The 26,989-nt window shown below is 42.7% G+C and overlaps 1 protein-coding gene across 2 annotated transcripts in view; it reads right to left on the bottom strand.

The window, feature by feature from the left end:
• Positions 1-17,646, bottom strand: part of PTAC6 (plastid transcriptionally active 6) — a 45,512-nt gene extending 27,866 nt beyond the window's left edge. The window contains exon 1 of one of the 2 annotated variants that reach the window (XM_086508978.1): positions 17,037-17,646. In XM_086508978.1, the coding sequence (XP_086365104.1) occupies positions 17,037-17,594 (558 nt within the window). In that variant the 5' untranslated portion in view covers positions 17,595-17,646. The remainder of the gene's footprint in view (positions 1-17,036) is intronic. The other variant, XM_086508977.1, reaches the window with a different exon arrangement.
• Between the last annotated feature and the right edge of the window lie 9,343 nt (positions 17,647-26,989).

Below are 26,989 nucleotides of genomic sequence, written 5' to 3'. Positions count from 1 at the left end.
TGATGGTGTAAGAGGCTCCATTCTCAATGAGGAGATTAGGAGGAAAGCCAGTGGTGAAGGCAGTGGCACAGCTTATCATGTAAGGGGTAGGTCAGAGAAAAGGAACAATGTAGCTCAAAGGGGCAAGAGTAGAAGTAAGAGCAAGGGAAAATCTCAAGATATAACTTGCTATCAATGTAGACGCAAAGGGCATAAAAAGCCTGATTGCAGATTTTACAAGCAAGAGCTTGAGAGGAAGAAGCAACAGCAGGGTAAGAAGAAGAAGGATGCAAAAGATGCTAAAGGTGATGATGACACCTCCTCTTCTTCCAAGGATGCTAGCAAGGCCAATGTGGCCTCTAGTGTGGTCATAGAGGAAATTGTTGATGTGGACGAAGCACTTGTCGTAGCTTCGAGTGTCTTTGATGATGTTGTGGCTATGGCAAGTGATATGTATATCACGAAGCCAGATCTTATTGACGCTTTGCTTTCAACACATGATGGGCTGTCCCAGTCTTGGATAGTAGACAGTGGTGCCTCATTTCATGTAACTCCTTTGGAGTCTTTTGCCACATACACTGCAGGTAACCTAGGTAAAGTTTACTTGGGTAATAACTATGCATGTGACATTGAGGGTGTTGGCACCATTCACTTGGCTTTGGAAAATGGCCAAGAACTTGTTTTGCATGATGTTAGGTATGTGCCTGGCATTAAGAAGAGTCTGCTATCAGTTGGGCAGCTGGATGTAAAGGGCTACTTCACTACCTTTGGTGGTGGCTCTTGGAAAATACAAAAGGGTTCTATGTTGATTGTGAAGGGCAGCAAAAGGAGAACTTTATACTATTTGCATTGCAAGGCCTTACCTGGCAAGTTTGTTGCTATGGCTGAAGTTCATTGTCCAATGGAACTTTGGCATAAGAGACTTGGCCATATGAGTGAGAAAGGACTGCAGGTTCTCTCCTCTCTTGGGAGATTTGATGTAAAAGGTCCTTGCCTTGAATTTTGTAAAGATTGTATCTATGGTAAACAAGTGAAGTTCTCTTATTCGTCTGGCGTCTCTAAAAAGTTGCATGCTCTTGATTTAGTACATTCAGATGTTTGCACTATGTCTATGAGCTCACATGGTGGTGCATGCTATTTTGTATCTTTCATTGATGATTTCAGTAGAAAGACTTGGGTGTATGTACTTAAAAACAAGAGTTATGTTTTTGACGCTTTTAAAAGATTTCATGCTTTTGTGACCACACAAAAGGGTCTCAAGTTAAAGGCCATAAGAACAGATAATAGGGGAGAGTATGTATCACGTGAATTTAATGTTTTTTGTGAGATGCATGGTATTAAAAGGGAGTTAACAGCCCCTTATAATCCATCATCTAATGGCGTGGCTGAGAGATATAACCGCACAATTTGTGAGAGGATACGTTGCATGTTGTCCACAGCTAATCTTCCGCAAGAATTTTGGGGAGAGGCTTTGAAAACTGCAGTTCATGTATGCAACCGTTCCCCAAATCGTGTTTTGGACAATGGCATCCCCGAAGAGATTTGGTCTGGCAAACCTACTTCATATGACCATTTGCGTGTTTTTGGCTGCGAGGCATTTGTGCATGTGCCTGTAGATCAGAGGACTAAGCTAGACATGAAATCCATCAGAGGCATCTTCATGGGTTATGGAGATGAGGGTGAGATGGGTTACAAAGTATGGCTACCTGATTACAGGAAGGTTGTACGCAGCCGAGATGTAGTATTTCATGAGGCTAAATTGCTCCAAAATGCTACACATGTAGACCGTGATAAAAAGAGGGTCAAATTTCATAATGACCAACCAGCCATAAAGCCTTCCTTGGCTGAAAATATGGTGCCTATTGATGCTGAAAATGAGCAGCAACCATTTGTGCAACAGCCAGAAGAGAACGGACAACAAATAGATACACAAAATGGGGTAGAACACAATGATCAGCAAGCTGAAAATGATTTACAGTAGGGTATAAATGCTGAAAATCAGCCGCTAAATGATAACGGAATCATTCCTGAGGCTGTAGACCCTTTACCGGCAAATGTAGATCACTGGGTGAGGAGATCTACACGTCAGAGACGTCAACCAGAGAGGTTTCAGCCATCTTTGGATTGTGTTTTGTTGACTGATGAGGGAGAGCCTCTTACATACAAAGAGGCCCAATCTTGTGACGACAAAAGTAAGTGAGAGCTTGCTATGAAATCTGAGATGCAATCACTGTATGCAAATAATACATGGGAGCTTGTGCCTTTGCCCAAAGGTAGGAAAGCTATTCCTAACAAGTGGGTTTATAAGATCAAATGTGTTGATGACAAACCCAAATACAAAGCGCGTTTAGTTGCTAAGGGTTATGCACAGAAGGAAGGCATTGACTTCCAGAAAATCTTCTCACCTGTAGTGAAGATGTCTACTCTCCATGTGTTGTTTGCTCTATGTGCTATCTTGGATTTCGAGCTTGATCAAATGGATGTGATCACTGCGTTCTTACATGGTGACTTGGATGAGGAACTGTATATGCTGCAGCCTGAGGGCTTTGTCATTCCAGGGAAAGAGATTTGGTATGCAAACTAAAACACAGCTTGTATGGGCTGAAACAAGCTCCTAGACAGTGGTACAAAAAGTTTGATACTTTTATGCTCAATCATGGTTTCAAACGCAGTCAAGCAGATCACTGTCTTTACACTAAAAAGGCTCTTGATGGTAATCTTATTGTGCTAGTCCTATATGTGGATGACATGTTGATTGCTGGCAAGCATAAGGAGACTTTGAATGCTTTGAAAAAGGAGCTGAATTCAGCTTTCTCGATGAAAGATTTGGGTGCAGCTGAACATATTTTGGGTATGCGTATTACGAGGGATAGAAAGAAGCGTCTTTTATTCCTTTCTCAAGACAAGTACATCAAGAAAGTACTTGAGAGATTTAATATGGCTGATGCTAAGCCTCTTGGTGTGCCCTTACCTCCGCACACAAAGCTTAGCAAGCTTGATTGCCCAAAAGATGATATAGCTGCTCATGCTATGAAACGCATTCCTTATGCTTCAGCTTGTGGTTCATTGATGTATGCCATGGTTGCTACACGACCAGACATTGCTTATGCAGTGGGAGTTGTTAGCAGGTTCATGTCTAATCCTGGCAAACCACATTGGGAGGCAGTGAAGAGCATCTTCAAATACTTAAAAGGTACACTGGACACATGTATACGTTATGGCAAGGGTACACTATCATTGCGGGGATTCTGTGATTCGGACATGGCAAGTGATCTTGACACTAGAAAGTCTACCAGTGGATATGTATTCACACCTGTTGGAGGTGCTATTTCATGGTGTTCAAGGTTATAGAAGATCGTGGCACTAAGCACTACAGAGGCTGAATATATTTCAGCCACAGAGGCTTCTAAGGAAGCTATTTGGCTTGGCAGGTTGGTCAGAGACTTTGGTCTTCCTGCATATGCTCCAGTGCTTGGTTGTGATAGTCAAAGCGCTGTATGCCTGGCTAAGAATGCCATGTTCCATGCTCGTACCAAACACATTGATGTGCGGTACCATTTTATACGACAGGTATTGGATGATGGCCTTGTCACACTGACAAAGATCAAGACACAGGATAACCCTGCAGATGTTCTCACTAAGTGTCTTGCTAAGACACACCATCAGCATTGCTTACACTTAGTGGGAGTTACTTAAAGGTACCACATCGGGCCTTTAAGTGAGAGGTTGTTGGGTCTAAAGGCCCTCTTCTAGCCTCTCTTACTCATTTATTCATTCTTTTATACTTGGGTGTGTTCACACCCAAATGCCATTTAAATGGTCATAAGCTTGTACCCTTACATAATAATAAAACATAGGGCTTTTAGTTGTGTGCCCAAGAAACACACTAAGAAATCGTACAATCTCCTCTCTCCCTCTCTCTGCAACAACACTCGCGCTCACTCTCTCTCTGCTTGTGGGCTCTTCTACACCCATCGCTAGCCCCTCTATCACTTCACACTTTACATGGAATGGGTATGTTCATGTTTTTGTGTTGAAAGTGGTTTCAAGAATTTTCATCCTCGGAGATTCTTGAAGAAGGTAGACGCATGACTATAGACGAAGTTGAAGCATTGAAGGATCCACAAAAGACTTTGTGTCACTTTCAACGCGGCCCAAAGAAGCAAGCGTTGCAGACCTTTATGAAGTTCAAGTATCGCACAACCCACGCATCAGAGTGGGCCGGCGACGAGTCCTTCCTACGATTCCGGATGTTGTTGGTAATCTCTCTCGACGCCATACAATTCGGTACCAGTACCTCACTTTGAAAAGGAGGGGATGTCACGTGACACATCTAACCCTATGTGTACGTGGACAAGCTACTTCATGACATGGGTTCAGTTCGGTTCAATCAGCCTAGATTAGGAAGTGATCTGGCACTTTTGTGAGTCTGTTCGCAGACCGTGCATGTCCAAGCACTTAGAATAGATGCATATCCTCAGGCTGCACACAGCATGATCATCAGATTTCAGTTGGAACCCATCAGGAGCATTTTTACAGTGCATAGACCTATTTTTCCTATTTTTGACATTTTTCACTTATTATTTTTAAGTGACTTTTGTTGGGAACTAGGTAGGGCAAATTCAGTAAGTGACTATATAAGAAAAACCTAGCGCTAGCAACTCTAGCAGAAGTGGCAGCAGGAGCACCTTTGCTAAACAGGCACCTTCTCAGCAGAACCCCCAAGACCAACCTAGCGTTTCAGTGACCTAGCGTTTTCATCCACAGCAGAAGCCAGCGTTTTTGCACTTGCAGATTCCCGACGCCAGTAGAACAACAAATCAACCTAGCGTTATGCATCTACAAGACAACCGGCCATAGCAGAACCAGCAAAAGCCCTAGTGTTTTTGCATCAGCCTGATAGCTCAGCGTTTTTGCAGATATTCGCGACAGAATCAGCAGTAGGATCAGCGTTTTCAGTTTCAACAGTCAAACATCGCAGTAGGACCCCCAAACCTTACAGATCTCACCTTCTCACAGCAGATCCTCGCCGCACGGTCAGATCCTACGCAGTTTGCAGATTTCGCCCAAAAAGCACAGACTTCAACATCTGCGTTTTCAGCACGTCGTCGTCGTCATCGACATCGTCACCGACATAGAGTCAGAATTCAACAGATAAAGATTTTCATATTTCAAACATTAGCATTTTCACATTTCAGTCCATCTCGTCGTTGTCACAAGGCGGGCACCACGTGCCAATAGAAAAGAACAGACTGAACAAAATTTTAGCACTTCAATAACGACTGTTCAATAACAACTGAACTGAGAGAGAGAGAGAGAGAGAATAGTCCGGGAGCACCTCCTCTGCAATCTGCGCGCTAAAGAGTGCCAGAGCAGACCCCCAAGGCTCATATTTAAAGGCCCAAAGCTTAAAAGCATCAAATATGAAAAGCTGACCCCAAAAAATCACTTTCCTAAAATTTCGGGATTTTCCTAAAAATCTTCCGCGAACTCCGAAACGTCCGTACATGTGTCACATCATCATATTTTGATGTGCAAAGTCTTTTAAGTGTGTTCTGCTTTATTTTCAATGCCTTTATGTCACTTGGGCCCCATCGGACGGGGTCCCATAAGTTAGTGGGAACTCTTCGTTAAAAATAGGCCACTCGTCAAGACTTTGTAAGTCTGTAAAACTTCTTCTTCTCCTTCTGTTGCTTCTTCGTAGGGTTTCTGATTTTAGGGTTAGGGTTTCGGGCAGAATTAGGGTTTCTTATTTTAGGGTTAGGGTTTCAACAGAATTAGGGTTTTGGACAAAATTAGGGTTTAGGCCCCTCGGCCACATCTGTAAGTTGACTCCATTCTTTAGGCTTTGACACGTCAGCATTTTGTTACATCTCCCCTTCTTGAAAGAGAGTAATCGTCCGCGATTACAGCATATCTGCAAAACAATTCAAGTTAGCTCAAAAAATTCCAAGGGACATTTCAAGGGACAATCAGTTCGCTCTTTTTATGAAGGAGTTAGCTTCTCCTTTCTCCTCTTTTGATCAAGGAGTTAGCTTCTCCTTTCGTCCAGATTGGAACTCTTGATATTCCGGCGTAGTAAAATTAGCCATCACACCCAGACCGTATTGATCTTCCACGGGTGTCTTGATGCACTAAAATTACATACCGAGGCAATCTCATCCAATTAGGAATATTCAGTGGTTGGCACATCACAATGCAACACAAATGCTCACATATGCATGTTACAAGACATAGAAACATAAAGTCGCCGATGAACACTCCCCCCGCAAATAACCATCTAGGTCCGAGCCATGAGCCGTTCAACGACTCCCTCATCACTCCTCCCGCAAATAACCTAAAAAGGTCCGGGCCATGAGATATAGAGGCCTTTTACAACCAAACGCCCCCCAAACCGTAGCCTGCGTCGTTTGGAGGTGTTGAGAGTAACACACTGCTCAGACTTCTTAATACTCCTCCCGCATAACCATCTAGGTCCGGGCCATGAGTAACAACAACAATACTCCCCCCGTAAATAACCACAAGGGTCCGGGCCATGAGTAAAAACAACACTTTTCAATCATTCAATACTCCCCCCGCAAATAACCACAAGGGTCCGGGCCATGAGTATGAACAAGCATTCTCAAACATCATTTCTCACTTCTCCACCCGGGAGTAAAATCACCAATCATTGAAACCTGTATCAAACCACAGTCAAACAATTCAATTCGGCACCAAAACAGGTTCGAAACAAATAGCATCCATTTCAAACAAATTCCAAAGAGGATCACCAAACAAGTTTTCAAACAGATTTGAAACTTAAAAAAGCAATCTCGACATCAGTCGAGCTTGAAAAGTCGATCAACTTTCCATCCTAGAACCTGCACCAAAAATTAGGGTTAGGTTCATTCCGTAAGGTCGTAGCTGAGCACAGCATGGTCCATCAGCTCTTGGACAGACAGTGTTTTTGTTGGCGGCGATGGTAGTCCCAAAATAGCAATCGCACTCGATTTCCAATGTCATCTGCTCAAGAAGAGACACCTATTGAAAGATGTCGAGAAATTTCAAGTTATAATTTGCTAGGGTTACTATGGCAAGTATTTCAGGATACCCCACTCTGCCAGAAGTTGCACTTCGAAGGAAGATGTCAGAAAGCATATAACTTCGGACAAAATTTTTCTTGAAAGCTTGCCAAGTACTTTGAGTATGCTGCTTGGTAGCTATCAACATCTGCATGGCACTGCCTCTGAGAAAACAGTGACTCGAAACAAATCTTGGATCCTTCTTTTGCAAGTGATCTTAATGGCTTATGCCCTGTAAGACATGAGCGGTGAAGACGGGAGCGCGCCCGATGCGCGATGAAGTAAGGGTGGGAGTGGCTAGGGTTGGAGGGCGAAGATACCTCAAATTCTGTCCTCTGTCTGCTCTTTTGTGGGACCGGTATGCTTTCAAAAAAGCACACGCCTGATGCTCTGATACCACTGTCACAAGGCGGGCACCACGTGCCAATAGAAAAGAACAGACCGAACAAACTTTTAGCACTTCAATAACAACTGAACTGAGAGAGAGAGAGAGAGAGAGAGAGAGAGAGAGAGAGAGAGAGAGAGAGATGACATGCGACACGGAGTGGCGGAATTCCACCCCAGAGAGTAGTGGCCCCAAACCTCGGCGCCCCTTGCGGTATTTCTTTATATTATTGCTGATTCGCAAAGTACAACGGTCCGGGAGCACCTCCTCTGCAATCTGCGCGCTGAAGAGTGCCAGAGAGGGCCCCCAAGGCTCATATTTAAAGGCCCAAAGCTTAAAAGCATCAAATATGAAAAGCTGACCCCAAAAAATCACTTTCCTAAAATTTTGGGATTTTCCTAAAAATCTGCCGCGAACTCTGGAACGTCCGTACATGTGTCACATCATCATATTTTGATGTGCAAAGTCTTTTGAGTGTGTTCTGCTTTATTTTCAATGCCTTTATGTCACTTGGGCCCCATCGGACGGAGTCCCATAAGTTGGTGGAAACTCTTCATTAAAAATAGGCCACTCGTCAAGACTTTGTAAGTCTGTAAAACTTCTTCTTCTTCTTCTGCTGCTTCTTCGTAGGGTTACTGATTTTAGGGTTAGGGTCTCGGGAAAAATTAGGGTTTCTCATTTTAGGGTTAGGGTTTCAACAGAATTAGGGTTTTGGGCAGAATTAGGGTATCTAGCAAAAATTAGGGTTTAGGCACCTCGGCCACATCTGTAAGTTGACTCCATTCTTTAGGCTTTGACACGTCAGCATTTTGTTACAGTCGTCGACATCGTCGGCAAGTCCAAAACATTGTAGAGATTTTTGCAATCAATTGTAGACCGCTCTCGCCATAGAGAGTGGGGCCTTCGGAGGAGGGTTTTGACAACATTCTGGTGTCGTATTCTTCTCTCTCTATCTCTCAGTCTAACCACCTTCATTCACAGTGTTCACCACTTTGTTTGTGTCCATTGCCCTCTCTCACTAAAGGAACAGAAGGCTCTCCCTTCCGTAAGTAAACGGAACCTTGAGCACAGTTCGGAGCACTCATCTTGAGCAAAGTTGAACATTCACTTCCGCTGCACCTTACATCCTACCAAAGTAAAGGCCATTGTAGAATGGTCAACTCCGAAGGATGTTCATGAAGTCAGAAGCTTTCTTGGACTTTGCTCTTACTACAGGCAATACGTTTGCTACTTCACGCACATTGCAACACATTTGCATGACTTGTGCAAAAAGAGAGTTGTCTTCATGTGGACGCAAATAGAAGAGCGAGCCTTCAAAAAATTGAAGGAAGAAGCTAGCAAGAATATTGTTTTACATCTTCCTGACTTAAACAAAGATTTTGTAATACATTGTGATGCTTGAGTTGTATTGATGCAAGATAGAAGACCGATTGCTTATGAGAGTCGGAAGTTGCAAGATGGAGAGAAGAATTACTCCACCTATCAAAAGGAATTGCTTGTTGTGGTTCATGCATTAACCATATCGAAGCACTATCTTTTAAGCACTACTTCTGTGGTCAAAACCGATCACCAAAGCTTAAAGTATTCCTCACACAAAAGAAGTTGTCACCAATGCAAACGTGGTGGGCAAATTTCTTATCTACTTTTCATTTCACTCTTGAAAACATGACGGATAAAGACAACATGGTGGCCGATGCTTTGTCAAGAAGACCTCAAGTTGGAGCCATTACTATTGGATATCACACTGATTTCACAGCAATGCGTGTGTAAATGAAGACTTTGCTCAAGCATGGTATTGTTTGCAGCAAGGAGACATTAAGATACCTTACCCAATACACGAGAACGTTTCTTGATGATGATCAACTTTGTGTTGTAAAGCAACTAAGGCCAAGAGTTATGGAGGAATGTCATGCACCTCCATTTGAGGGACATAGGGGTATTCTTCTAACCACTCAAATGGTTGAAAGATATTTCTATTAGCCAACTTTACAAAAGGACATTGTTGCATTTGTTCGACAATGCATAACATGTCAAAAGGTAAAATTCATCGAGGAAAATAAAAAGGCTTATTGCAGCCATTGCCGATTCCACACAGGCCATGGGAAAGCATTGCAATGGATTTTATTACAGGTTTTCCAAAGATCCATAAGGAAAATGACGCTATATGGACCATTGTGGATAGGTTTAGCAAGATGGCACACTTCATTCAGTAAAGAAGATAGTGGGAGCAAAACAAATGGAAACCATTTATTCAAGCACCATGGGCTTCCAAAGTCTATAGTGGGAGATAGGGATCCTAGAACGACAAGCCTATTTTGGAGAGCACTATTTGAAAATGTCGGCACTAAGCTAGATTTCTCTTCTTCTTATCATCCTCAAACAGACGGACAAAGAGAAAATGTCAATCTTCAAATCTTGGATTTATTGAAGTGCTTTTGTGTTGAGCAAAAGAACACTTGGGAAAAGTACCTACCTCTCCTTGAGTTTGCTTATAACAATATTGTACATTCTTCTACAAGAAAAGCATCTTTTGAAGTGATCTATGGGCAACCACATCTATTGCCTATTATGCAAATCAAAGAGCAAATATCTGCAACAGATAGGTTTGTTGAAGATGTGGATCAGATGCTCACTCAAGTGCATCAAGCCATAGCGAAGTCTCAAGCCAAGCAAAAGAAAGCTGCCGACAAACGAAGACAAGAAGCAGACTATAAAGAAGGACAATGGGTACTTCTCAAATTTGACAAGAAACGCCGAAAGAAGAAGAACAAGCTCTCAAACAGGTGTAATGGACTCTGCAAAATTAAACAAATAATCAATGATCATTGGAAATTTCACAACGCTTTTCATGTGAGTTTATTGAAGCCCTACCATGAAGAAGAACCACCCTCTCCTATCATGGCAGATCCACTTGAACTTCATGAAGAATCTATTGAAGTGCTACAACCAGAACAGATTGTTTTTCACAAAGAAAAGAAAGGGCCCAAAGGCAAGATTATTAGGAAATTCTTCGTGAAGTTTAAGAATTATTCAGCCCTTGATGCCAAATGGATGGAAACAGATGATTTGAAAGATTATCCGGAAGTACTAAACCCCTATTTGGAAGCCTTTCAATTGAGGACAACTGAAATTTAAGGGGGAGGTATGTCATCGGCTTTTGAATACGAATCAAAGGAATTTATGAAAGATTACATATGTTGTCTTTTCGATTCAAAGAATACATAACAAGACATGTGTTCTTGTACTTACGGAACCATGATCGGTTAGACATACTTCTATCCCTAAGTGGGGAAGTACGAATGTCCATTGACATGCTTGAAAGCATGAAGGACTATATTCTCTTACCTCTTTGGGAAGAAAGATATAGATGGATACAAGTGTATGGAACGGATGGAATCTACCTAAGGCACACACAATAAAACATGCATGATGACTTGCATTGAATGTTGTTTTGAAAATGCATGAGTCTTATGTATTCTACTCGAAAAGAGCTTTCATTTGATACCCATATTGATATTTCATGATAGTTAACAATTTTCCAGAGAAGTTTCTAGAAGATTCTAGAACTTGGCCTCAAATCTCAAAAGAGGCATCAAATTTCAAAGAAGGCCTCCAAATTCAAAGGAGGCCTCAAATTTCCAAGGAGGCCTCAAATTTCAAAGAACGCTTGAAATTTCAAAGAAGGTCTCAAATTTCAAAGAAGGACTGATATTTTAAAGGAAACCACCTCTCTTACAAATACAAGCCTTTTCCTTCATTTGAACACAATTCCATTTGCTGAATTTTCAGCCCAACGTCACTCCAAGAAGCCTCTACACCATTGCCCTCTACATGCTACTTCTCCTTTCCATTAAGCTTTGAATGTTACTTCTCTCTCTTATAAGTCCTACACGCTCTCTCTCTCTCTCTCTCTCTCTCTCTCTCTCTCTCTCTCTCTCTCTAGTTTATGAAGGGGAAGGAAGGCAACTGTTAGGTGCAACGGAATGAGTGTTTGAACTTTGCTCAAGATGAGTGCTCCGAACTGTGCTCAAGGTTCCTTTTACTTACAGAAGGGGGAGCCTTCCGTTCCTTTAGTGAGAGAGTGCAATGGACACAAACAAAGTGAATGGACACTGTGAATGGAAGTGCATGAGACTGAGAAATAGAGAGAGAAGAGAATACGACACCAGAGACGTAAAACCCTCCTCCGAAGGCCCCACTCTCTATGGCGAGAGCGGTCTACTTATGATTGCACAAATCTCTACAATGCTTGGACTTGCCGACGATGTCGACGACGATGAGGACAACGACGAGACGGGCTGAAATCTGTAAATCTTTATCTGCTGGATTCTGAGGCGGAGTGCCAAATCGTTCACCACACACACGCAAACAATGAGATCGAATCTCTCTTTTGATCTAAAGCAATCAACTATGGCAATTCACAACGGAAATGCCCATGCTTGGTGCTCATACTTTCATGTGCTCTTTCTACAATTGTGTCGTGCCAAGGAAGAGACATGGAATGTGACGTCCTTGAATGCATACTTTTCAGCTTTTCATGAACAATCCGCATACATCCGTGCTCATTCATGAGTGAAACGTGATCAACGAACAATATGTCATGCCTAAAAAAAGGGATCACATAAAGACGACGACTAAAATACAGGAAACGACCACGAATGAAACACTCGAACAATGCGTGCTGACTAATCATGTGAACACATAGTACTTCCTATGAGGGTTCTTTGAAACTCGACTCGAAAGCCAAGATCGGTTCTTTCTGAAGGGGTTCTTTGGACCTAGGCACGAGAGCCAAGATCGGTTCTTCGTGACTCATTGAATCTGCAATGACGTTAGCTTCACTAGAAAAAGTATCAACTAACACATCATCCTTGTAAACAATCACACATCTTCATGCAACTCATCATGCTTGTGAGAAATCACATCTTGATCAAGCAAATCATCATGCTTGTCATTGTCATCCAAATCATCATGCTCATCATTATCATTCAAATCATCATGCAAATCCTGTGTCATGCTTTGGAGAAGAAGAGACTGAGAGAGTCTCCTTCTCCTGATTCTCTGCAAACTGCACCTGCACAATAGAAAAGAGTAGCAAGAACTCTTTCATGTGTCGCGCTTGCTCATGCTCACGCTCTATGGCTGCCTCTCTTTCTGCTTTTCTTTCGGCGTGTCTACGATCCATTTCTGCTTTTCTTTCTTTGCATTTACGATCAAATTTTGCCATTCTTTCTACTCTTCTTGCTTCGCATTCTAACTTCCTGTCCATAAACATCTGCTCCAACTCCTCCATAGGAGTTAGTGCAATCCTTGGCGTAGATAGGGAAGTGATGACCATCCACTGAAGTCTTGGGTTCTTGTGGGTTCTTGTGGTCTTGGGTTCTTAAGTTCATGAGGAACTTGGGTTCTTGGGGGTCTTGGGTTCTTGTGGGTTCTTGAGGTTCTTCTTTCGCTTGCAATCTATGTTTGAGAAGGATCTTCTCTTTACCCGAGTTCTGCTCTTTTCCGCGGGCGCACCCCTTCGCGGCCTTGCGCTCACACCAAGGTTGCTTTCTCCCACCTCACGTCGATTGGCCGGCCGCTAAGTGCACGGTCCGCTCTCAATGAGTGAAAAGAGGCACAAGGGGAGGCGGGACAAGCCCTTCTTTCTTGGGATTCCTGTCACTCTTCAAAAACACGATTAGGAATCGACACGCCCAAGCGAGCTTGGGTTCGTGCGACCGCAACAAGCAAAAAGATTATTGTGATTCTTGTGGTTCTTTCCTTGAGTGATACAGAACACTGCCAAAGCTCTAATACCAATGTTAGGTGCAACAGAATGAGTGTTTAAACTTTGCTCAGATGAGTACTCCGAACTGTGCTCAAGGTTCCTTTTACTTACGGAAGGGAGAGTTTTCCGTTCCTTTAGTGAGAGTGCGCAATGGACACAAATAAAGTGAATGGACACTGTGAATGGAAGTGCATGAGACTGAGAGATAGAGAGAGAAGAGAATACGACACCAGAGACATTGTAAAACCCTCCTCCGAAGGCCCCACTCTCTATGGCGAGAGCAGTCTACTTATGATTGCACAAATCTCTACAATGCTTGGACTTGCCGACGATGTCGACGACGATGAGGACGACGACGAGACGGGCTGAAATCTGAAAACTCTAAGGCTGAAATCTGCAAATCTTTATCTGCTGGATTCTGACTCTCTGTCGGTGACAATGTCGATGGCGACGATGCGACGACAACGCACTCAAAACACAGATGCTGAAATCTGGGTTTTCCGGGCTGAAACTATAAACCTTGCGGAAACTGACCGTGCGGCGAGGAACTGCTGCGGGAAGGTGAGATCTGCGAGGTTCGGGGGTTCTTCTGCGGTGTCTAAAGGCTGAAAACTGAAAACACTGCTGGTTCTTGATGTTCCGTCGCGATGATCTGCAAAAACGCTAGGTTGTGATGCAAACCAAACCAAAAACGCTAGGGCTGAAATTGTCTTCTATTGTTGCCGGTTGTTCTGCAGATGCAGAACGCTAGGCTGATCTGCTGTGTTGTGATGACGCCGGGGCTGATCTGCTATGTGCACAAAACGCCAAGGCTGATCTGATGCAAAAACGCTAGGTCTTCTGTGGAGAGAAAACGCTAGGGCTACTGCGGGTGTTGGTCTTGCTGAGAAGTTGCTTGTTGAGCAAGGTGCTCCTGCTGCCTCTTCTGCCAGAAAGTGCTAACTCTGGTTTGCTTATATATTAACTTAGCAAAATTGCCCTACCTACTTTCCAACAAAAGTCACTTAAAAATAATAAGTGAAAAATGTCAAAAATAGGGAAAATAGGCTAAATGCACTGGAAAATTTCCCTGAAGGATTCTGATGGATTCTGATGGGAATGCTCATGATCATGCTGTAGGCAACCAGAGGATAAGCATCTACACTAAGTATCTAGGCATGCATGGTCTGCGAACAGACTCACAAGTGCTAGATCACTTCCTATTCTAGACTGATTGGACTGACTGAACCCTTGTCGTGTTGTAGCTTGTCCACGGACACACAGGGTTCGATGTGTCACGTGACAGCATCGAAAGAGGTGTTGCCAAAGTGATTGCATGTAGCAAAATGCACGGTGATTCCATGCAGAATTTTCAGCCTATATACTTGTTAATTTCTAGAGGAATAAATAATTCCTATGAAGGGGTCCGGCCGTTCCGAGTCAGCGGTGTGTCACTCTCTCAATCTTCTCTCATTAACTAATTTGTCTCTCTCGGTCTTTCAAATTATCTATATCTCCATACATATATGTCTCTCTCTCTCTCTCTCTCTCTCTCTCTCTCTCTCTCTCTCTCTCTCTCTCTCTCTCTCTCTCTCTCTCTCTCTCTCTCTCTCTCTCTCTCTCTCTCTCAAGCTCTAATGGGAGATTGGTATTTATCCTATGTGCAAAGCGTTGATCGGCAGTAACAAGCTTGTGGTGTAACGAGGTCATGAGTTTCAACAGCTATCGGAAGAAGTATCGCGCGACAGATTATCCAGCTATTTGGGTCGGAAATCTACTTTTGAGGCAACTAGCAAATTCAAGAAGCGTGTGCGCTTTGCGGATGACCCTATCAGAACTCTCTCTCTCTCTCTCTCTCTCTCTCTCTCTCTCTCTCTCTCTCTCTCTCTCTCTCTCTCTCTCTCTCTCTCTCTCTCTCTCTCCAAGTTTTATTCTGTTGTTTGCAATTCCTCATGTGGATTGTAGTTGATCTTTGATTTGGAGTGTCCAAGTATATTACAAGGCAAGTGTTATGGCTATGGTGAAAGGGACATATCTTCTCGAAGTGTCTAAAGAAAGAACCAAAGGAAACAGCTTCCAAAGATTCAAAATGATACGTCGGTGGACAAGGAGCTAGAGCAGTAACCAATAGGTCCTAGGACACAAGAAAAGCACAAAGGGTAAGCTAGGTTCGCCAATAATTCGATCAAGGGCAGGGACTTTCTGGCTCTTGATGCAAAGTGGATGGAGAAGAAGGACTTCACAGATTCTCCTCAATTTTGAGTTGTACTTTGAGGCTTTTGTATTTTTGGCAGTGTCTATTCCTTAAGTGCACATTCAATCAACAAGTTGAATCTAGTGCAGTGTGTGCTGCACAAGAGGGGAGCCACTCCACTCCTTTGTCACAAATTGTCTAGATTGAATAAAGTCACTAACATGTCCATGAGATTTTAGGGGTATTGATAGGTTGATAGACTCTATGGAATAACACCTCCCTCCCTGATCTCTTTATCCACCATACTCCAATTCAAACTTTATCTACTTAATACTATCCATAATCCACCCTCTCATATTATCTTCCTCTCTGTTCCTCTACCAGTTGAGTCTCCCTTGCTGATCAAACCTCTCTACCTCTTTCCGGTAATATCTGTCATGTTTTCTGTTTAAATTGGTGCAATTGTATGCTCGAAGTGTTGTTAGCTGGGCCTGATAGAGACCAAGCTTGCCTGGCCCATGGCATCGACATTAGACTCTCCTACGGGGAGCAAAGATTTATACCACATACACAGCACAGCGAGAAGAGAGGCACATCAAACCTCTCTGCCTCTTTCCGGTAATGCCAGTCATGTTTCTGTTTAAATTGGTGCAATTGTATGCTCGAAGAGTTGATAGCTGGGCCTGATAGAGACCACGCTTGCCTGGCCCATGGTATCAACATTAGACTCTCCTACGGGGAGCAAAGATTTATACCACATACACAGCAAAGCGAGAAGAGAGGCATCACTAGACCCCTTTCTCAGTTCTATTCAAAGTGGCCATCTCACCCTCTCCCATGTATTTTATCCTTAACCCTAGCATGTCCTCAGAATGGGAGTAGTTCCTTTAATAGAGAGCAAGTTGTATAACTATGACATGCTACAGTTAGGATGCATTTTGGGATCCCCTGTATACACAGTTTCAGCTGAGTACACCAGAGTTATATATGCCCCATCTTCTCCCTCTTTTAGTTTCACCAGAGTTGTATATGCCCCTTCTTCTTCCTTTTTTAATTCATGCATAATATACATGAACATGGACACCCTTGTATACTATTTTTTCTCATAGGCCAACATGGCATTTCGCAGACATTAATACAATATTCTATCTCTCAGCATGACATATTTTTCTCATAGGCCAACATGGCATTTCGCAGACGTTGATACAATATTCTTTCTCTCTGTCAGCATCTACCAGTAATTGAATATTGTGAGGTTAGTCTATGGTGCTGACTTTCAAGCATTCTTTCATAGGACTTCTTCGATGCTTTAAGAGAGATTCACTTAGCTCAAGACAATAGCTGCTACTTCAATTAATGCCATCAAGATTAGAAATATGAGATAAATCTCCAATGTGAAGACTACGAATGTGAGCAAGGATCGATTCTGCAAGGACCACCATTGACTTGCAATGAATACTTGAAGATAAATGGATTTCATCTTGCAGTTTTTGTTGATGGAAGGAAACAAGAGCATAAACATAATTGCACGAGAAGAGAGAAAAAAATCAAAAGCCCTCTCTTTTGAAGTACAAGCAATAACTCGCACTTCACAATCCATGCAACTGCAAACTTACATCATTGAAGTAGAAAACATAATTGTCAACAATCAATGCACCTCAAACTTACCTCATTGAAGTCGAAGACATCATTGTCAACGTCAGGCACTTTGCGAATGAAAAAGTCACAAGTCTGAAGAGAGAGCTTGTGAAATTCATCCTCATTGATCTTGTAATCAACAACTGATTCAGCGGCCTCCCCACGAGTAGAGATGAATGTATCACCCTCATGGTGACGGTCATGATCTCCAAACTTTCCGCCAACATCGTAATCAGTCTCAAAGTCCTGAAGATCCTCTTCGTCTTCTTCCTCCTTCTCCTCATCATCAAAATCAGCCATCCCCTCTACCTCAAAATCTTCTTGCGATGCATGTAAAGCCCACTTCATCCGAACTCTACCTTCTAGAGGAGGAAAGTCCCACTCTTCTGCCGATAATGAAGAGTGGGAGGCAGTAGCGACTCGACATTGTGACAGAGTTGCTGATAATGAGGACGAGGGACGGGCAGTCTGCTGCCCCGTCCATACATGCTGGTTCTGGCAAGGTAGAAAGCAAGCTCCGCCAACGCTCGTGGTGCGAGGTAGAGGGAAACTGGATATGTTGCCTGGCCGGGAGCACGGGCATGCCATGGTGGATACGAAAACGAGCTATCTACTAGAGAGAAGCCATAGATAAATTCACAAGAAGATTTAGAAATTTTTTCATGTAGGAAAATGGAGTCTATTCCAGTGTTTTTCATACAATGATCAATAACATCATGAGCTTCTCCACGCGAGGCACCGCATACCTAACTAGGTACGATTGGGGGCAGGGGACCCCTGATCCCCCCCATCGGGTCGACGGTCCCCTGCCCCCAATTGTACCTAGCTAGGAATGCGGTGCCTCCCTCAGAGAAGCTCATGATGTTGAGTAAGTCACAATGTGGGAATCATTGTGAGAATTTGTCCAAAACTTCTTGTGAAAGTCCTAACGATTCACGAAGTGTCTTAGGCCCCTGTCACACTAGGACGGGCAAAACGCGGCCCATCTGAGATGGCGTGTCCTCATAGGCTGCACGAAAAGCAAAAGTTGGTCTCCTCACCTTGTCAAAGTGCCGGCCTTACCAGCTCGGCCATCTTTTCTCTTGCGCGGCCATCCTCCAAAAGTGGAAGCGCGAACACAGCTCACAGGCTGTGAGCCCTGACACCCGACGAGAATCGCACACGCTATACCACCTGGCTACAGGTTGTTCATTGAAAAAAAATGGCCATCAGTAGTTATATAGCCCAGTGTGACATTGTGAGGTCGCCCGCCATCCAAAGGCAAAGCGAACGGGTGCCCCAGTGTGATAGAGGCCTTAGAAGCGTAGGTGCTTATTAAGAGACTACACCATCTAAAGACCAAATGAGAATGTGGTTTTTAAGTGGGTTCAAAAGCAAGAAGAACGAGCTCCAACTAGGAAATTCAATGACTTCGTTCATAGAGCCCTTAAACTGGGAAAATAAGCCGAAAAGGAGAAGGGCCAAAAAGCTAGAACCATATGAAGTTCTTGGACAAAGAAAATTGAACAAGTGTCAAAATGGATATCTAAAATCTTAAAGACCACACCTTCACTCTAAAAATTAGAAACTTGATGCATCATATGCAAATCAAACCAACACTGTACTGGTGAATATATTCAGTGTATGTGCTATAAAGCTTATGCTCATGTATGGAATGATTACAAAATCAAAGACAAGCAAGAATTTTACTTGTTATACATGTGGAAATACATGCACTTTTTAGCACAATGTCTGAATATGTGAATGCTATAGTGTCCAAGGGAAAGATGGCAAAGTCAATACTAGTGCACACAATCAATAGGAGCTCTGGCATTGTGATCAAGGAAATCACGTGCCAAGTCAGGGTAGTAGACTAGTCGAACATTAAGGATGACGAAGTATGGGTCATCCAAATAGATTACAAAGTTTGGAAGTAGTGGGGATTACTTATGGATGGAGACGATGGTGTAAATATACTTGGAAACACATTTTAAAAAATTTGAGGATTACTAAGATGAAGACTAGTTACACCATTCGAAATTAAAATGGCAGATCGACAAATCGTGCAAGCTAGTGACCTAGTAGAAATATCTAGATCAAGGTTGGTTTTGAAAAGTTAAAGACAAGTTTTCTAATTATGGATGTACAAGGTGTTTACAGTATGCTATTGGGAAGACCATGGCTAAGGAGTGTAGGGCCAATACATGATTATGCTAGTCAGACACTCACTATACAAAGGCTAAAGGATGTTAGCCTCCATAAATATATTCCTCATAATTGAGATTGACCTAAATGTAGTCCTTTTAGATCAAAAAAAGGACTCAAGAGCATCGGTGATACTACCCTGAGAGCTTTATTTAATTAAACCAAGGGGAATGACTAGTAAGCGTAGATGGGAGAGATTCAAAGAAAATAGGGAATTTGACATCTATGACGAGAAGTTCACATAGTGCCACAACTTCAGAGAACGCCCCACTAGGTATGGCCATACCAAATAGTATTAAATCATAGTTCAAAAATCAGAATGCGCAGACACAAGAAGGCGGTGGTCAGTTTATATCTGAAGGAGACCAGATCCCAGTGAGTTCAGACACCTCTTATAATGAATATGTTTGTGCGATAAAGACAAAGAAGGAAGTCAAATCCTTGGCCAGAAAAAAGGGCAAAGAAGCCTCCAATTGCTTGTTACTAGATGATCAAGATTAAGCAAGAAACCAATCTAATCCAAACAACTTTTTTAAAAGTATAGAGATGTTTTTAGATGAGAGCACACTGATTTAAAGGGAGTAGACCTTGAAGTTTGCTAACATAGAATACCACTAAAGCTTGCTCGACCAGCTAGATTATAGAGGTATAGAATAAACCCAAACTATGTGAAGAAGATCTAGGAAGAGATTGATAACCTTCTAAAGACAGGATTTATTATAGAGATAGCAAGCAATGACTGGTTATTTTCTATTGTGATGATACCTAAGAAGAACGTCATAGTTTTTATAGACTACTGGAAGCAAAACATTCATATGATTAAGGACCCATTTCCACTACCCTTGACGAATATGATGTTAGGTGAGATAGTTGGTCACAAAATGGTCAGCTTTTTGAATAGGTATAGTGGCTACAACCAATTCAAGATCATGCTACCTTTATCATTGAATGGGGAGCATTCATGTATTCAGTTATGACATTTGATTTATGTAATGCTCCAGGTACATTTTATAGGTATATGATGGAGATATTCTATGAATTCTTACATAATTTTTTAACCATCTTTGTGGAGGCTAAAAGCAAGCTTTGGTGGTACAAAAAAAGACCCAAACTTTTTCCCACCTACTGGATACATCTAGGGATAAAGTTCTTTTGTATTTTGGAGGGAATACCTTGACTTCAAGAAGGATTTTAATTCTAAACAAAAGAAAACTTATTATTGGGCTAAACGAAGATCATGGGCCCCGGCTACTTGTGTGAAGGAGGGCGGTATCATCATGTAGTGGTGAGCAATCAAATGTGATGCAAGTTGTCCTCGTGTACTTCTATGTTTCCTTTCCCTTGCTCTACATTGCTACACTCCGCTACTAGTTTGTGCCTTGTATGCTCCCTATTCTGCTAAAAGGGTTGCTCCTTGTGACTTAGTGTGTAGTCCCATTTGTGATCTCTTGAGTTATAGTGCTATGTGTTTTCTTCTTTGGGCCATGAGGACTCCATCCCGCAAGGCTGCTCCCAGAGCCTCATCACAAAGCGATCCCAAACCAAAGGGCAATGAAGGTGCATTGAAATCCCTTTGCAACATCAATCTAGTCTCTACACATCACCATTTGCTAAACACACAAACAAGTGTTAAGCAAACGGACATAGTAGAGGACTTCGAGCGAGCCTCTATGCTCCATGATGGTGGGGAGACAAACCATCCAATAGGAGAGGTGAATGAAACTTTATTTAAGTTGTTTATTTTTGCTACTTTGTATGTGCTTGAATGAAACCTGTGCATGGAAGTTTGGTACTTTGAAGTACCAAGTTTGATATTGTTTATCAACAGTTTGAGGAGGGAAAGAGCAGGTCTAAGTGGTCCTTATTTTCTCACATTTTGGGTTTTAAAAAAATGGATGAATTTCCTCAACAAACTACTATCATACATATGTGGTAGTGATGTGTGTGAACACATTTAGGACCGTGGGGGCATTTTTTTCCTCAGTAGGAGGTTTTTTCCCCCATGCATTGTATATACACCCATTATTCTAGGGCTAACTTATCTTTCCATTGTGCAATAAGCAATACTACTCTCTATTGTGTGCCTTGATCTTCTTCATCTTTTCTAAGATGTGTGTGTTTCCCTGCAACCCTATTTCCAACAATTGGTATCAAATCAAGTTGCTTCCTCACGGGCATAGTTGGCAGTGTCGCTAGCACCCGCTTGCTCACTTTCTCCAATTTAAGTAAGCTTTGGTGAGTGTCAGCAAGTCAACAATTACTTCGGGTCGGGTCATAGAGCTGGGTCTGCTCAGAATTTCCATTTGGGCTCATTTTAGCCTCCATTTCCACTAGAGGTAGTATTGAACAAGCAATTTTGTTCTTTTGTGTAGAATTTCTATCATTGCAATTTTTGCATAACAGGTCCTTTACAATTTTCTTTGGGTTGTGCTATATAGCACATTGTCATGTTGCTTTGCGGGTACGAGATAAAACACAAGGATCTGCATGCATTTTCAAACTTTTGACAAACTCATGATCTATGCTAGACTTGCTTATGACATTTGGTTGATAGAAATGTATGCTAACCGTGGACCAAGAAATGAAGTTTGATGCCTGCAATCTAAGGTGTAGTGATGTTGTTACAATGAGGTTATACAAGACAAAATTGTAGTACTCGGAATTCTCTACAAGCCTGTCTTTACGGCTCACTGATTGGAGTCCGAATGGAGAAGTTATGGGTAGTTTGGCATTTTCCAAGGATTGGTTCTGTTGTTCTTGGACCCACCTCAGGATGTGTGTCAGGGAAGTTGGATCAAGCCTAATAGAGGCTTGCTTGCTAGCATCTGGTATGGGCTAGAGTATGTGCTTTAGAAGGCTCAAATTGGGCATTTAGTGCTAAAGTTATGGCCGATTCTGCAGACTCGGACATCCAGGAGCAAGGGAAATCAAAGTGGATGCAGTTAAAGTTGTGCTCCACATTGCTTTAGTCAAAGTCTATGGGTGTTTGGCAATGCTTGGTTGATATGAACACCAAAATTTATGTATGGCAATGTTTGGGGTTGATATGTATGCTAAGTGTGTTGCTTTTACGAAAGCACGGACAATTCTTGAAGGGCTTCCATCCAGGATGTCATCACTTGAAATGTTTGGGGGGTGATAGTATGTTTAGGTGGCACCAAAAAGGAGTGTCTTGGACACTCCTTTGGGAGGATTTGAAATGGGTGGTGGATTATTCATTTTCATTTCATATAAAGGAAAGATAAAATCTTTTTGGCTGAGAGGTTGGAATTTAGGCGGGCTTGAAATTCCATTTACTTTAATACTAAAGCTTAAAGTAGCAAACTGCCTGCGCATTTAAATTCCCTCTCGCTGCCACTCCTCAGGGATCTTTGCAGCGCTGCCTCAATGGGTCCCTCCGCCTCTTGTGTCCATCTCTCTCTCTCTCTCTCTCTCTCTCTCTCTCTCTCTCTCTCTCTCTCTCTCATTGCCTCTCTTATCGGGCTCATGCAGCGTCTGCACTCTCTCTCTCTCTCTCTCTCTCTCTCTCCTCCATAGCCATTGTAGGTGCTTGCGGGCGCAGCACAAAGCCATATCAACCAGATCCTCATTGCCAGCCATATTCAGCTTCAACAAAACCTCTCTCTCTCTCTCTCTCTCTCTCTCTCTCTCTCTCTCTCTCTCTCTCTCTCTATGAGTATTATGGCACTGTTTTGATTGTCTTCATTGTCGTGTCAATAACATCCTCGCATGTTCCACATGGAATCGCATAATACTCATAATGGCCCCTTTACCTTCCTCCGTTATCTGCTACACAGTATATCCCAAGGGATCTTCTGCCGAGTCTACAAAACTACTGGGCTGCAAAGAAGAGGGAACAAAGAAACATGCAAAAAAGGATGGCACGAGCGTGAGAGGATGGTGACATTGATGAGCAGGAGGCAAAGAAAATGTGTAGGGCAGTTGCTAAGTGTTGGCGTAATCAAACAAACGGGCTTTCCGAGGGTCTTCAATGGAGCATTCTATAGCAACTTCTCAGTCATCCATCATTCTCAATGTTGCAACCAACATCAAAGACAGTTTGGAGGCTGATTTTCTCTAACATTTGTCATACATTGTTTGAGGTGAAGACTCCTCGTTCAAACAATGAGCTATTTTTGAAATGGGCTACTATCATGGCATGCCTCAATGGAGTCAATGGGGCTAACAATGTAATGAGCAATAATGATGTTGCGAAGGCATTAGGACTTCATCGAAGAAATGTCGCGGGAGCCATTTTCGGCTGCAAACTGATATGGAGGAGGGGTCGCTTCCCTTAGACACGTGTCAACGTCGACAGCATGGGACCAGTACCTTAACAATCAAAATCAAAGAAATCATGTTTCAATTCTAGTCAATGGAAACCCGCATCTCCCCAAACAAGAAAGATGTCGTTCGAAAGAGAATTGACAAGAGGGCACATGTGGTGTATCCGGTGCATCTCCTCGATTTACCTCAGGCATATCAGGCAGAACATTTTCAAAGTGTGTCACAATGCTTTACTTAGTAATTTTGGGTGCTTGCAAAAGCTTTGAAATGCTTTATAAGTGTCTCAAAGTGCATCACTTAGAGCCTGCAAATGCTTGAAAGCGCCAGAAAAGTGCATCTCAGTGTGCATGAAAGCACCAAAAAGTGCTTCAAAGTATTTCAAAGCGCTTCCAAAGTGCACTAAAGTGCTTCATGGTGCTTGAAAGTGCCACAAAGTACTTTAGAGTGCTTCAAAGTGCTTTCTAAACTCTAAAGTTCTTTGGAGTGTTGTAGAGTGCCATAAAGTGCCTCAGAATGCTCTTAAAAAGCACTGAAGTGCTTCCAAAGAGCCCTTGACGTGCACTTCAGAGTGCTTTCAAGTGCCCAAAAGTGCTTTAAAGTGTTACAGAGTGCTTCAAAGCGCTTCAAAGTACTTTAGAGTGCTTGAAAGAGTTAAAAAGTGCTTTATAGTGCTTCATCGTGTTTCAAAGTGCCACACAGTTCTATTTAGTGCACCAAAGTTCCCCAAAGTGCTTCATAGTGCTCAAACTACCATAAAGTACTTCATAGTGCTTGAAAGTGCCACAAAGTGCTTTGAAGTACCACAAAGTGCTTTTGAAGTGCCACCAAGTAGTTTAGAGTGCTTCCAAAGTGCATCAAAGTAGTTCAAAGTGCACCAAAGTGCTGGTAAAGTGCTTTAGAGTGCTAACAAATGCCTTAGAGTGCTTTTAAAGTGCTCTAAAGTGCTTTAGAATGCTTTCAAGTGCCCCAAAGTGCTTTACAGTGTTGCAGAGTGCTTCAAAGGGCACCAAAGTGCATGGCAGGTTGCTTGAAAGTGTCACGTAGTGCTTGAAAGTTCCACAAAGTGCTTCATAGTGCCCCAAAGTGCTTTAAAGTGCCGCAAAGTGCCCCAAAGTGCTTCAGAGTGTTCTCCAAGTGCACTGAAGTGCTTCACTAGTGGACACAAACTCCCACTGCTCAACCAACCCCACCTCACTTTGGTTGAAAAGGTGGAGAAATGACATACCTAATTTTTTTGTGGACAAAAGATGAAGTCATACCTACTTTTGTGAAAATACACCCCGAGGTGGTAGTAGGTAAGTGTTGCAACTAGATTTCAGTACTTTATAGTATTTTTAAATGTCTTTTGTGTGGTAGAGGGATTTGTACATGCGGTTCCAAGAGGCTCATCCTAACATTAGGATGTCCCTTAGATGCTTTGAGGGTCTGAAGCCATACTTCGTACGCAAGTTGAAGGACCGCAACACCTGCTGTTGTGAATACCATGCTCAACTTGTTTACTTGAAGGAAGGCTTAAATCAGATGCGTCATGGAAGATACGGGCTACATGGAACATCATGCTTTTGCAGGTGTCTTGCGTGCAGTCCGAGTGGTGGAATAACACAATGCATAGCATCAAAAACCACTTTTTCATCCTTGACAGAAATATGGGAGTCTGTATTGTGTCCAAAGCCAACTGATAGTACTTTTCACCGCAGCAAATGTCTTTTGGGAACATGCACTGATTGCCGGATTGAAAGGCTCTTGTTGTGTCCCGTCGAAGAGAGTGATGGTATCCCGAGAATGACTGTCAAGCTTTTTGACAAGGTTCCTACACAGGAAAAGGATGAAGAAAGTCTAGATAAATGTCAAAAAGACCTCCTGGTTCAGCAACTAAGTCCGATGAGTTTCATTTTTGTGCTCCGAGGGAAACTAGGAAAGTTCATCAAACACAACTACTTGTACAGGTGGCAAGCTCAACTATTCAAGGAGTGTTTGGCCAATTTTCTTGATGATGTAGTGGTGTCTATAGTGGATTTTGCAGAGAATTACTCCTTCAAGGTGCAGAATGAGATCTAGTTAATGCATTGGTATTCATCTGAGGTCACAATCTTTGTTCACATGTCATACTTACGTGATGCGCTTGGTGCTATACAAAAAGACGAATCACTTCTACATCTCTGACGACAAGACACATGACACTTTGTTTGTGCGATACTGTTTTCTTTTGTACAATGAATGGTTGAAAAGACACGGCTATAGTGTTAAGCGACATTGGGTGTGGTCGGATGGTGCTACATCACAATTCAAAGCAAGCGGCCATTCTATTTTGTTGCACGATTCTTCAATATGAAAGGTGTCAAAATGACACACAATTTCTTTGCTTCAGGCCATGGAAAGGGTGAACACGATGGGGCTAGTGCAGTGGTCAAAAGAGCCCTCACACACGAGAAATTGAAATCTGACGGGTGGGAGCTGCATAACGCTTCAAGCGTTGTCGCATTCCTCAATGCAACTCTCCGAAATCAATGCCCACAGACAGGCAAGAAAGTCGATCGTGCTTTCTGGGAGGTCAAACAAGCGGGTTATGTCGATAGAGTTATAGAGTGGGATTGCAAGTGCATGATAGGGTCTCAATCCTGGCACTGTGTCAATGGCTACAGTCAGACGGTTATGCATGGACTAAGGCATAGACTGCTCTCTTGCTTTTGTGGTGCGCGCATCAAAGGTCAATGGAGGAGATGTGCCAACAAAGATCATGTGTAGGGGTGGGTATACTTGCAAATATAACCCACAGTCATGGATGAAAGCGATGGAGAAGCATCGAGCGAGGATGAGGATGAATACGCCCCCATGTATGCTAGCCACCACGATGACCTGAGCGATGCCTTGATGGTTGGCTAGAACTTTGCAGTGACTACAGAGGAGGCAGGTGCATACTTCTACGTCCTGAAATGCACCAACACAAAGCACTTGGCCAAAACAGAGGAAAAGGATCAATGTCACAACATCATTAAGAAAAATTTGTATGTGGTTGAGGGCCTATTCTATGACAAGGTAAATGGCCGAGATGATACTTATGTCCTTTTTGACAACAAGCCCACTGCTCTAATCCACTCCCATCTGGTGCGATGCATCAGGTTTTCCATGTCCGCGATGGAAGGTGAGCATAATGTATATGATATGTCAAATGACATATTCGAGCAAACCTATAACAGCATGCCCCCAGAGGAGAACTTGTAAGATCTGTCTCTGTAAATTTGACTTTGGCCAACACTTTTAACAGTAGCTAGCACTTTTTTAAAAAATTAAATAAAAAGGAGGCAGTGAACTATATTGAAGAGAGTCACGAAGGATTACAGCAAAGCGGGGGGGGGGGATCACTTGATTACATCCCTCTAAAATTATAGCTAATCACCCCTGCTGAAAAGCTAGCACTTTTCACAGTAGAGTAATAAAAGACGTCTTTTAAAACAATTGAAATCACTTTTGAGCAATTGGCCAGTTGACCAACACTTTACTAACCCCCCTAA

Source organism: Adiantum capillus-veneris, chromosome 3, assembly GCF_014529385.1.
Source record: "Adiantum capillus-veneris isolate H3 chromosome 3, ASM1452938v2, whole genome shotgun sequence".
Taxonomy (NCBI): Eukaryota; Viridiplantae; Streptophyta; class Polypodiopsida; order Polypodiales; family Pteridaceae; genus Adiantum; species Adiantum capillus-veneris.
Note: the sequence above shows the minus strand (reverse complement) of the source record. Positions and strands in the feature narration are given on the sequence as shown.